Source organism: Triticum aestivum, chromosome 4B, assembly GCF_018294505.1.
Source record: "Triticum aestivum cultivar Chinese Spring chromosome 4B, IWGSC CS RefSeq v2.1, whole genome shotgun sequence".
Classification (NCBI taxonomy): Eukaryota; Viridiplantae; Streptophyta; class Magnoliopsida; order Poales; family Poaceae; genus Triticum; species Triticum aestivum.
In genome coordinates, this window is record NC_057804.1 from 566,497,389 (window position 1) to 566,511,026 (window position 13,638).

At 48.2% G+C, this 13,638-nt stretch overlaps 1 protein-coding gene across 1 annotated transcript; it reads right to left on the bottom strand.

The window, feature by feature from the left end:
* Positions 1-1,704: 1,704 nt before the first annotated feature.
* Positions 1,705-5,027, bottom strand: LOC123090217 (uncharacterized). The gene is made up of 6 exons (XM_044511624.1): positions 4,619-5,027; positions 3,792-4,572; positions 3,521-3,680; positions 3,274-3,440; positions 2,899-3,181; positions 1,705-2,527 (listed from the first exon to the last, which is right to left on the bottom strand). The coding sequence occupies exons 1-6, from the start codon at positions 5,025-5,027 to the stop codon at positions 2,411-2,413; spliced, it is 1,917 nt and encodes a 638-aa protein (XP_044367559.1). The 3' UTR covers positions 1,705-2,410.
* Between the last annotated feature and the right edge of the window lie 8,611 nt (positions 5,028-13,638).

The window sequence follows — 13,638 nt, forward strand, 5'->3', positions numbered from 1 at the left end:
ACCGATACACATCTCCAGTCAATAAGCAATAGCGGAACCTGGATGCTCATATTGGCTCCAACATATTCTACGAAGATCTTTATCGGTCAAACCGCATAACAATATATGTTGTTCCCTTTGTCATCGGTATGTTACTTGCCCGAGATTTGATCGTCGGTATCCTCATACCTAGTTAAACCTCTTTACTGGCAAGTCTCTTTACTCGTTCTGTAATGCATCATCCCGCAATTAACTCATTAATCACAATGCTTGCAAGGCTTATAGTGATGTGCATTACCGAGAGGGCCCAGAGATACCTCTCCGATACACGGAGTGACAAATCCTAATCTCGATCTATGCCAACTCAACAAACACCATCGGAGACATCTGTAGAGCATCTTTATAATCATCCAGTTACGTTGAGACGTTTGATAGCACACAAGGTGTTCCTCCGGTCCGAAGTTGCATAATCTCATAGTCTGAGGAACATGTATAAGTCATCAAGAAAGAGTAGCAATGAAACTGTAACGATCATAATGATAAACTAACGAATGGGTCTTGTCCATCACATCATTCTCCTAATGATGTGATCCCGTTCATCAAATGACAATGCATGTCTATGGTAGGAAACCTAACCATCTTTGATAAATGAGCTAGTCAAGTAGAGGCATACTAGGGACACTTTGTTTTGTCTATATATTCACATATGTACTAAGTTTTCGGTTAATACAATTCTAGTATGAATAATAAACATTTATCATGAAATAAGGAAATAAGTAATAACTTTATTATTGCCTCTAGGGCACATTTCCTTCACCAACTGGCTAAACGTTTCTCAAGTCTCTCTTCCACATGCTTCCACTCAGCGATAGTTAAACGCCGGAAACTGCCCGAGCTGGCATCCAAAAATCTCAGCATACTCAGGTGCTGATTCTGCAGCATCGCCAAAGCAAAAGAGTTCACTCTTATGAAAATTAATTTTGAGACCAGAAAGTTCCTCAAAAGTACATAAGAACTACTTGAGATTTCTTGCCTTGTCTAGGTCATGATCCAAGAAAAGGATAGTGTCATCAGCATGTTGTAGAATAGATAGACCATCTTCTACCAAGTGTGGAATGACACCACTAATTTGACCGTCTAGCTTAGCCCGCTCAACAAGGGTAGCTAGCATGTCGGCCACAATGTTAAACAAAATAGGGGAAGCGGGGTCCCTTTGGCGAAGCCCCTTGTTTGAAAATAGTTGCCAACGTCATCATTAACTTTTATGGCCACACTACCTCAAGAAACAAAGCTCTCTATCCAACGACACCATTTTGGTCAAAACCCCTTCATGCGCAAAGTTTGCCGTGAACAAAACATAGTCAGCAATAGTGTCATACTTTTCATCAGCATCACAAGGCTTCTTTTGGATTAGACCATTCGTGTTTGTATGTCTTTAATTTATTTGATCATGTTATACTTATGGTCAGACCCTGGTTCACTCTGATGACTTGGACAGCTAACTTTCAGTGAGTTATGTGAGTACTCAAATGAAGAAGAGGAAGCATCTTGGGCAGCTATTGGTATTGGGACAAACTGGTTATTCAACTGATGAAAATGGACGGAGTTTGGAAATGTGCACACAATGCAAAGCTCCCAGCTAATCCTATCATCCAAAGGTACGAGTGCTAGTGCCAGCCTCTTCCTTCACGACGGACGCCTCCCTCTCGTAGCTCCTGTTGCATTCGCCGCACAGCAACAGCTTGTCTTCTTGCTCGCCTCCAAGCGCCATTGGCTCAGCTGCCACTGCCACAGGACTCTGCGCAAGCAGCTGCCTGGCCGCCATGGACTGCTGCATCGCAGTTGCACTGTTGGACAATCAAGGGACAAACAAAACGATGTTGAGCACACATGCGCACAAGCTGTACAGCAGAGTTTATTCAAGAGGCAGAGCAGTTTCATGGAATTTCCAGACGACTGATCAGTCTGACAAGTCACACATTTGTGGAGTTTGGATTTCTGTAGACACAACTGTAGAGCAGGGAAAATAATCATAGGGACATAACTGTAGCCATATCAAACCATGTAGAGTAGTTTGAATTTTTGTACCATCCCACGTACTGTACACAAATATGGTTGATCCTGTGTGCATGAAAAGTGCATCATTGCAAGGATAAGGGCACAGGATCAGTCTCACATTTGTGTACCAAAAAGGTGGGCTGGCCAGGCACTGTTGCTGCATCAGAAGAAGACTTCTACTACTATTTGTTGTTGCATATATCATGATCATGTATGCCAAGCACTATTCATGACAGGGACGATAGTACTGTCAGGGAGTATCATCTAGTCGACAAAACACGGTAGTGCAAAGGCTACAGCATCATGAAATTCCGGTGAGAACGCATCAGGTACACGAACGAACGGAGACTAGATTTCGCCAGTTCCTATTGCTTCAGGACGTCGCAGGAAGTCGAGCCATGACGCGCCTCGCATTCGGTTGCTGCAGGACGGTCTCTGAAAGTCGACTGATCATCAAAGCCAGTAAGCGCACTCTTTCCTTCATCAGAATCTACACAGCCAAGAGTCAACATCAGTCGTGTGAGATCGAACTAGTTAGATATATACTCCCTCCGGTCCTTTTTACTCTGCACATTGGATTTGCCAAAAGTCAAACTTTACTAAGTTTGACCAAATTTATATTAAAAATTATTAGCATCTATAATATCTAATAAATATAATATGAAAATATATTTCAAGATGAATCTAATGATATTGGTGTTGTTATGTGAGTGTCTATAATTTTTTATATAAACTTGGTCAAAGTTGGATGAGATTGACTTCGAATAAACCTAATATGTAAAGTAAAAAGGACCGGAGGGAGTACTAGTTAGATATATACTAGTATAATAAACAACGCTGTGATGGGGGATGAAGGCTTACTTGGCTCTTTTCACCCAGCAGTTCGAGGACGACCCAGTGAGAATGGTCGCCTGTTACCATTTGGGTTAGCTCCTCCATACCAAGGCCAAGCATAGTATCCAGCACAATTACCAACATATCAACATCGAAGGGTGCATTGTCAGCCTGCTTGAAGCACGACTGCACCACATACCCTCCGTGTTCATCTAGACACAGCATGAGTACTTCTGGCATCAACTGCTCCACAATTCGCAATTTCGTCGCATACTCGCAGTGTTTGAGGACGTGTTGAATGGCATAGTTGCTGTATATGCATGATCACAATGGTTGTAATGATGCAATCAAGGAAAGTAGTAGAACAAGATGAACAGCGAACGAGATTGTAAGTTAGTGTACCTATACTGTCCAAGTGCTAGATCCACGGCGCGCTCAATCACAACCTCCTCAAAGACTAATAGCTCACTGCCCTGGGCACACCCGAAGCACTCAATGTAGTAATCAGACATACGACGTGTGTGGTGTGTCTTTGTTCTCAAAGAGTCGACTCCGTGCTGGATCAAAATCTGCACCGAGATAGGTCAATGCACATCTTCTAGTGTCATGTCACTGCTTAATTATTGCACATTAGTACTAGCATTACTACCTTGGAATGGTTGTAGTCCATGAACGTAAAGCAGTAGTGAAGTAGTTCCACCCCTTGGGCTCTGTGCACCAGCTCGGAGCGAACAAGGTACTCGAGTAGCATCTTCAGCAGAGCTGGGTGGTCTGTGACCGCAGCGAGCAGCAGCTTCATAATGTTTCGGCTGCACACAAATTGAGTCAAAGCAAATCAGAAGTCTGGTTTCATAAACCAGAACAATCACACAGCATAGTAATGCGCAGATTGGAGTGGTCGCAGGGCAATGAAACTGTACCTATACGCAGCTGACATCACATTGGCCTCCACGGCAGCATCCACAATGGTGGCCAGCGCTGCGTAATTCTGCTTGCAGTCACGCAGTAGTAGACGGAGACCCTTCATTCCCTCCTTGGTTGACAGAGCATCAATCCCGCCGCCGCTGAGAAAGCGGGAACGCACCTCCTGCAGATCCAAGGCGCCTTGGGGGGTCGACGACGCCTTCCCAGGAACGAACTCGTCGGCTTTGGCGCTGAGCATCGACCCGAATGACAGGGTCAGGGGCGAGGTCGACGTCGCGTGTGGCTGCTGCATCCACGGCGGGGTCTCCCTGCGCCTCGCCATGTCGATGTAGAAGTGTTGACCTGCTGCGTCCGGCTCGAATCCGTCTCCGCCGATGCCTGAACTGGGAATGCCTGGGTAAGGCGGGAGGACGTTGTCGTACTTGGCGCGCGCCGAGACGACGGGCTGGTAACCGGAGCCAGCGGCGAAGGCATTGGCGTGGTGCTCGGCGCCGAGATGCTCTCCGTGCGGCGGGAGGGAGCGGAGGTGGTTGCCGCGCGGCTGCATCTGGATGAGGTTGTAGACGTCTGAGGGGTAGGAGTCAACGGAGAGCGGCGGGAGGAAGCCGTTGTGGTCGTCCGAGCAGTTGGCCGGGTCGGCGTAGCCGGAGAGCGGGTGGAACGTGGAAGGCGCTGTTGTGGTGGGCGTGTGGCGGCGACGAGAGAAAGGATCTGTAGATGTCGGAGGCCGCGGGGATGGAGGCGGGGTCGAGGAAGGCGGACCGCGGCATGTAGAGGCTGCTGTGGTGGGCGCGTGGCGGCGACGGGAGGAAGTCGTCGGAGCCGGCGGAGTTGTCCGGGTCGAGGTAGGCGGACGGCGGCGAGACGTAGTAGGTGCGTCGGTTCTGGGCGTGAAGCGGCGGCGGGAGGAGCGGGTGGTTGCTGTCGAAGCCCGCGGCCGCGGGGTTGGCCGGGTCGAGGTAGGCGGACGGTGGCGGGACGTGGTAGTTGAGCCGGGTCTGGCCGTACAGCGGCGGCGGGAGGAGCGGGTAGTCGGAGCCGAAGCCCGCGGCCGCGTGGTAGGCCGGGTCGACGTGGCCGGCGAGCGGCTGGCGGTGGCCGGCCCTCACCGGCGGAAGGTGGCCGGAGGCGCCGCCGAGCCGCAGCGTCCCGGCCACGCGCGTCCGCGGCAGCTCTTCGCCGGCGTCAGAGCGCGCGGCGGCTGGGTCGGGATTTGGATTCGGGGCCTCCATACTCTCTCGGTCTCTCCCCGGATTTGTTTTGTGTTGAGAATGGAGAGGCTTGCGGTTGCTTCTCCGTTGCTTTATGGGGATGGGGGAAGACGACACAGCGGGCTACGGCTAGGTAGGGGACCAGGTCTGCGGGGCGGGGCGGGGTGGGCTGACGTGGCTACCCCCACCTTCCTTTCCTTCTCCGCAAGAAAACGCCCTTCGTCACTTCTGGCATCCCCGCCATCCTTGTGTATCCATCTTCTTCCCCTTTCCCTCCCTCACCAGCGAGCCCCCGCACCGGTGTTGTCAATCTCTTGTTATTTTTCCACTGGCGATACCCTTGTCTTTGACGGGGTCCTTAGAGCATCTCCAGCCGCGTTCCAGAAAGGCCTCCTCAAGCGTTTTTTTCGTGTCGGCGCTGAAAAAAGGGCCCAGTCGTGCCCCTAGGAGCCCGATTTTCGCCGGCCTGGGCCGAAATCAGCGCCGGCGGACCCAGACCGAACCCGGCGCGCTGCGGGCGCCGGGGCGAGTGGTTTTGGCGCGAAAAAGCCGCGGGCCAGCCGCGTCAGCGACACCGCGCCTCGTCTTCACCAGACGCCTCGGTTCTCGCGGGGAATCAATGACAAGGTTGCCGCCGCCGGTCAGCCTTGCCATTGATTCTTCACGGGCGGCGCGTCACGGGACGGCGTGCCGACGCCTCCCCTCCCTCACGCGCGTACACACGGGCGCGACGCGGCTATATAAGCCGATGGCCTCGCCCGCCTGTGGCCACACCAGCCCAGCCCTCGCCGCTGAGCTATACCTCTCTCGAGCGCCGCCGAGCCTTCCCTCTCCCTCTCCCGAGCGCCGCCGCTCAGCCCCTCCCTTTCCCTCCCCTCCCCGATGGCCGAGCGTTTCCCCGGAGACGAGGCGGCGGCCAACGGCTTCGGCCGCCGTTTGCTCCGCGAACAAGAGTCCTGGCTCCTGTTTCAGGCGAACATCCCGGCGCCGCCGGACATGCGCGCCGGGCCGACGGGCTGGAGGCTCAGCAATGGGGGAGTGCCCATTCCCCCGTTGCCCGACGCCATCAACAAGCCATCGTACTTCGCCGACGAGGTCGAGATCGCGCGCGCCTCCCTCACCGACGCCGAGCTCTCCCTCCCCCAGTACACCGCCGACAACACTGCGGCTTGGGCAGCGTACTTCCAGCGCCGCCAGCAGCAGCGGCTGGCGTCCACCAACGGGGCGCCGGTGGTCGGCGGCCTGAAGAACAGCGAGGGGCGCCACCTCTGGTGGGGCGTCCCCGGCCGCACCCTCGACGGCGTGCTGACGCACATCGAGGGCGGCAACAACCCACCATTGGCGTACCGCCCGGCGAGGACGGCCGCCCAGGCGCACCGCCGACGCGACGGGGAATGGGCGCCAAGGTGATTCGGCTCCTCCTCCTCTTCTTCCTCGTCGCGTTCTTCCTCCCAATCCTCTGGCACTCCATCGCTGCTCGGCGTCAAGGCCGAGCCCGTGGCGGAGACGCCGCTCGGCCGGTGTACACGCAGCGACGGCATCGTCATCAGCGAGGGCGGCCTACGCGCCTCCTCGTCGGCTCATCCCCCGCGCTTCGTCAAGCCGAAGACGGAGCCGGGTCTCGCGCCGGTGAAGCCGGAGCCGGGGCTGCTGGCGCCGGTGAGACGGAGCACGACGAGGTCAAGCTCGACGACGACGCGGCCCATGAATGGGCACGCCAAGACTCCCTGAAAATGGCGAGGGAGCGCCAGTGCGCCGCCCTGCAGCGCTTCGCGCAGCGCCGCCGAGGCCGCGACGAAGGCGGCGGCGTCATCATCAACGACAGCGACGACGACGATGACGCGCTGCCGCCGCCGCCACCAGCTGGGGAGGGCTCCAGCAGGGGCGCCCGAGTCAAGGAGGAGAAGGCCGACGATGGCGGCGACGACGGCGACTTCTCGGCCTTCAGCAAGTTTTTTTGACTAGTTTTTATATGTAATGGCGTGTTTTAGCCCAAGTTTGCGAATATAAAAGCTCAAGTTTGCCGAAAATTGGCGTGTTTTAGCCCAAGTTTGTCTAAAAAAAAAATCCCCCCCACGCCTGGGGCCGGCCCTGGGGACGGCGGCTGGGGGCCAACTCGCCCCCAGGCCCACTTTTTGCGCCGGGTCACCCCCAGGCGGCGATTTTAGGCGCCCCCTGGGGGTCAACGGCTGGAGATGCTCTTACTCGGCCTCACCGTTGTATCTGTGTCTGAGCCCCATGGCTCTGTTTGAGATATCACAAGGAAACTAAGATTCAATGGAAACCAAACCGATAAGAACCACACGGAAATGATGTTTTAAAGTTTCGAAAAAATCTAAAATAATGAGATGTTAAGAGTGTGATGTTCTTTTACCGTGTGAAATTCCCAAGTTCAAACATACTAGCATTTACGAGGTAAAAAAACAAAATCAGCATTGAATAGTGTCGAACAATAAACATCACTATTCATTGCTGAATTTGTTATTTTCATAGCTCGTAATGGTAATGTGCTTGAACATGAAAATTTTCTTGGCAATAGAACATCACCCTCTAAACATTCTTTACTTTTCTTAGAGTATTCCAAAACTTTTAAATGTGGTTTCCACAAAGTTTTCTTTGAAACTTGGTTTCATAGGATATTCTCTTTGTTGCACCTTGTTTGCTTCTTCCTTCTTCTCCCGTGAATTGACTTGCGCCAAAAAAGTTTTCAACCTCTCACAAACAACGCAAAAAGCAAAAGTGAAGGGGGACTTTTAATTCGTAGAATTCTTAAAACGTGGGAATAGTGTGTCATATCCTCTTGTATCCTACAGGATTCAAAACTACAGCAATTAGGATGGAAAAGTATTTGATAGCATAAAAATAACGGGATTTTATGAATTATATGAAACATTCATAATGATTTTAATGTTCTGAATCAAATTTGTATCATAGAAACAATTACTAAGAATTCCAATCATTCAAAAAATCATATCGAAACGTTGTACCTCTCCAACCGCAGCCCAGCCATCCTTAGACGTTCATAGCCCCGACCCACATGCCTGCACCCCTTGAACTACGCCACCATCCACCCAAGATCCCTCCATAGCCAGGTACCGTCCGCCCCCTGTTAGCGCTGTCCATGGAGGACACCACACCTGACAAGTGTTCGGTTGTCAAATAGCATTGAGTTGTTTTTTGTTAAACTTCTTCTTGTTTTCTAGAGTAATACAATGGCGGAGTACTCGGTGATCGATGATGTGTTTTTGTGCTACGCGTGGTTGGTTGTATCTGCGGACTTTGTATGCATCAGGCAAGGGGGCTCGGCCATTTGGAAAAAACGAGAACGCTTCGTTTCATGAGCAAAAGAACTTCACGCCCTACGACAAGCACATTATCCATGCATGGACGTAAGAAATCACTAATATATCGGTGGTACACCATCTCCAACGCCATCATGAAGTTTTATGGGGCGATTGCATGAGTGCAGACAATGTGGCCATTGGGCTCGTCACCCACGGAGATTGTAAGTTTTGCTTATTGTAGCTCTATATATTGGTCTCATTGATTCACTCAATGCTGCAACTAGATAATCATCACATTGTATAGCCTGGAAGCGTTGTTGTGTCGTACCACAGGACCGAGGGCAGGCCATTTACACTTATACATTGTTGGATGAAGCTCAAGAGAAACTATGTGTGGGGCGACATGTGCCGGTTCTGAATCTAGTATCGTTAAATTTAAATTGATAAATTAATAAAATCTTGAACATCCTGCTATCTCGGACGTAATTTTTATATTTGAGTTTTTGTTTGTACCAAAAATATTTGCATGTTTATTTAGGGATGAAGTGTGCAATTTTTTATAATTATTTAAAGTGTTGTGAAATTATAAAATAAAACCCCGGACATTTAGTGAATATGGTTGGATGGTCGGATCTCGCATGAGAGTATCCGTCGGCTGATTCAGAAAATACAGTGTCCATGTTCCTTCTCCTGCTATCTCACATGCTGTGAGGTGCCCAGCCATCATTCTGTGGCCATGTTGTGCCGGCCACCGCGCCGATGATCTAGTGCTTGTGGTGGTATTTGCAAACCGGCCACTCATTTGATTTTGTTTGTTCATCATGTTTTTTTACTAGTGGATCTTTGATTGGATTGTTGTTGTTATATGGAGTTTTAGGTGGTTTTGGAATTGGGTATTATGGTGTGGTTATGCGGATGGAAGTGCATGTAGTACTAGTAGTAGTAGGCACTGGAAGTAATGCGTCTGTGTTAGATTTTTGAGATTACATGAGCATTTTATTAATATGAAGAGTGTTGGATTCTTGCAACCATGTGAACCATTCCATGAACCCTTATACTTTCATTTTGTGGTCCAGTTGGACTACAATTTTGCTATGGCTCTTGTGAACTCATAGGTTATCTTGACCATTTTTATTCTTTATCACGGGAATGTGTAATTTGATGATTAAATCTTAGCTAAGTTCGCAATGAGTACAAAGTTCATCTTATGGCTAAGAGTTGCTTGCATTTTGTCTCTTTTGTTGGCTGATTACTTAATTATGGCTAAAAGTTCATCTTAGCACGGTTGCTAAGCCGCGACAACATGTAGAGGTACCGTTCTGTTTGGCAGCTAGCAAGCTCATTAATTGTACAAGATAATCTCTTTTGTTGCAAATATATGAAGATGCCCAGATAATGTACTATTTCTGAAGGTGCAAATATCTGCTGATGCCGTATGATTCTTCTGATATTTTTCTCAAAAATTGAGCCTTTTAAAATTGAGGTTCAGCATGTCACAAATAAGTGAACTGTTTATGTGCTTCCACCGAAGTTTGTTATCATAAATTGGAAAAAATTGGCCTAACAACGATCTCTTGCTCGCTTATCAGGTACCAACACATGGGATGGGTTCGAGATATGGGTGCACAAGAGGGTGATGGAGCTCGTCAGTTCCCCGTCAAGCAGATCACCTTCAAGAGGTTGAGGTGACCATCGACAAATAGTAGTCGTCATGAACGGAGCCAAGGACATGCAGCTGTTGTTCAAGGGCCCCATGAGGATGACCACCAAGGTGCTCAACACCACCACCAGGAAGGTCCCCCTGTGGTGCAAGGTGACCTTTCTTGCCTAATATGTTGTATGGTGTCAGATTGATAGGTGAATGAATGTTAAATGGTTGCGAGACATATATGAATTCAGTTGCCGTGCTAATGTTTACGCCCAGCAATGTTTTTGGTCTTGAACTGCAAATACATGTTTTATTGTTCGATAACTTCAGAAACAAGCTTGTGTAGTTTTGCAAATAATCAAATTGGACGCGTAATGTCTCTAGAAGCAGACATGTCCAGAATATGCTGATGGTAGGGATTGGCAAGTCTGATGCCGTGTTAGGGTATAGGAATGAAACTTAGAACAGGGACTCTTGTTGCCATGTGTTGGCGGCCTCTTCTGACTCCAGCACAGGTAATCACTCGTTTCCTTCTCCTGCCCTGCCCTCTCACATGTGGCCATGCTGTGCTGGACATTGCGCCGATGATCTAGTACTTGTGGTGTTGGTCATATGGCCTCCAACCCTTTGACTGAGTTCTCCAGGACCATCTCCTTGCTGACGTGTCTACACCTGTATGTTGTTCAACAATAGAGATTTAGGTCTCTGGAAAATAATCTACCAGTGCTGCTTGTTGGCCATGCTACTTTCTCCTAAAATGGCTTCTTATTAGGCATATTTGTTACATCTGTTGTTATAAACAGAGCGTATAGTTTTATGTGTTCTTGGTGATTGATTGGTCAGTTCTAATCGTGTAAGTCTAGATGTTACCTTTGCTTTTAACTTCTTGTGCTATGTGTCGTGCTCCGGTGCTACAGAATTACCTCTACCCAATGTTCCTGCTAGTCATGGTAGTTACAGCAAAATGAATGAACTTGATTGCCTATGCACTGTGCAGACACTGCAAGTTGAGTAACCAGTGTGACTTTATAATGCTGATTGTACCTTACAGGATTGCATTTGTTTTGCAGGAAACCTCCACACAGAACAAACTGAACCGCTCCAAGGTGAAGTTCCATCAGAAAACAAGGTCGAGGAGCTTCGTGGTGCAGTACTGGACTGTGGTAACTAATCATAATCCTCAACGCTTGGCAAGTTTCTTTTGCTTTACCTGCCATCTCTTTTCGTGAACACATGTGTATTTATTCATGGATCACCATGAACCAAGTTCCAAGGTGCAAGCATCCTGAAATTGTAGAATATTCATGCTATGGGCTGAATGCTATGCTCATTTCATGAACTAAGTTGCGAAATTGATGATGTTACCCCAGGCTTCTATTCATGGATTGTGTAGTCTGCGTATCACTTTTGAATGGTTGTAAACTTCATGGAAGATAATTTTGTTTTCTGGACTGATTTTTTTGCAAACCATGCACATCTATACTAATCTGAGCTTGAATGGTGTTGTCCTACAGTGTGTAGTTATGCATTCATGTAATTAATGTATCTTGTTAATCATCAACAGAAGGAGAAGTGCGAAGAGGGAGAATCTGCTGCAGTTAACTACTTCAGGGAATGCCATCATGCCATGGTTTGGCTGCACCTTAACAGCGGCGGTGGAGGCCACCTCTTCTACGACTCCGGCACAGGTTAGCCACTTTGTTCCTTCTCCTGCTCTCTCACAGGCTCTGAGTTGCCCAGGCATCGTGTTGCGCCTGTTTTGTGCTGGCCATTGCGATGATGATCTAGTTCTTTTTGTGATCTTTGCAAACCAGCCACTCGTTTTACTTTCTTTGTTCATCCTGTTTTTTTACTAGTGGACCTTTGATTGGATTGTCGCTGTGATATGGAGTTTTACGTTGTTTTGGAATTGGGGATTGTGGTTTGGTTGTGTGGAGTAATGTGCCTGTGTCAGGTTTTTGAGATTACATGAGCATTTTATTAATATGAAGAGTGTTGGATTCTTGCAACCATGTGAATCGTTCCCTTAACCCTTACTCCTACATTTTGTGGTCCAGTTGGACTACAATTTTGCTATGGCTCTTTACCTTGATCATTTTTGTTGTTTATGACGGGAATTTGTAATTGGATGATTAAATCTTAGCTAAATTCGCGATGAGTACGAAATTCATCTTATGGCTAAGAGTTGCTTGCATTTTGTCTCTCTTGTTGGCTGGTTGCTCAATTATGCCCATTTTGTCTTTGTTTTAGTCTGTGTTGCGTTCATTGGAGAGAGACCTGACTTGGTTTCGTTGAATATTACAGGGTGAAAAACCTGGAAGTCGAAGAGGGAGGCAAGTTGATACGAGGCAGGTGTGTTCTCACGGTTGTCAATCTGATCCTGCAGTCCTGTGTGATGATGTGATGTTGGCGGTTGAGGAAAATATAGGTCTGAAAGTCACAGGTTTTGTAATTGCCTGTGTGGCACGCTTGCAACAGGAGCAGTGAAGTTTGATCTTCTGCAGGGCAGAGCGATTGGATGTCTGGCTAGAAATCCGTTAGATAGCGTGGTTTGTTTTCCTATATTTGCAGCATCTGGATTGCTCTCAGCTCATGATTTTGATCATGACTGAATTGCAAGTTCCAGTTCTAAGATTGTGCCGACTTGTGAAGTTGATGATTCGCAGGTGGCGTAATCCTTCCAGTAAATGTGCGTTTTTCTCTCTTTTGTTTCTAGTTTGTCATGGCGTGCGAGATTTTCTCCAAGCCCAGTTCAGTGTTCGTGGACCAACATGCAAGGACTTCAGAAATTGAAATGTGTTCGATCGAGCACCATCTGGCTCGTGTGTATATGCCAATGTGTGAACGTAAAATTGAAAAATGTTGTAGTGCTCCTGGAGACATTTTTGTCTCGCTTTTGTTTTCTACTCCCTTCGCCCCATTGTCGCTGAAATGGATGTACAGCGACAACTAATAAGGGACAGATGGAGTATAATGCACGCCCTGTATCTTTCAGTGGCCGAGTTCTTGCTTTCCATAAAGCGTGGAAGCAATGCATATTCTTGAAAAATACTAAAGGCCAATTAAAGCCAATTTAAATGAGCCTGATAGTAGGTACTCCCTCCGTAAACTAATATAAGAGCATTTAGAATACTAAAATAGTGATCTAAACGCTCTTATATTAGTTTACAGAGGGAGTACATCATAGAGCCATCCATCCATCCATCTACTCGGCTCATCTAATCAACAGACGCATCATTATTTCTATTTAGAGGAAAACAGGCTATACATGTATTCCATCTCATCATAGAGACGCCCCGACATACTCCCGTTTCTAAATATAAGACCTTTTAGAGATTGTAATATGTACTACATGCGGATGGATATGGATGTATTTTAGATCGAATTCATTCACTTTGCTTCGTACGTAGTCAATATTGAAATGTCTAAAAGGTCTTATATTTTGAAACGGAAGAAGTACGTACGAGTAAAAATTGGAACCTTTACGGTCCTAAAAAAGTGACGGCGCCTTTCTACACACAGAACAACATCCATTTATAGACTAGTATACTTCTCCAACGACAAGTATTTTATAAGGCAATAACTGGCCACTCCAACGGCCCAGCAATACGTGGCCCATGCATGTGGCCCATGCATGTGCCCGAACAAGAGCTGCGCAAGGTATCGGAGGCATTGCATGGAAGAGACTTTAGTCCCATAC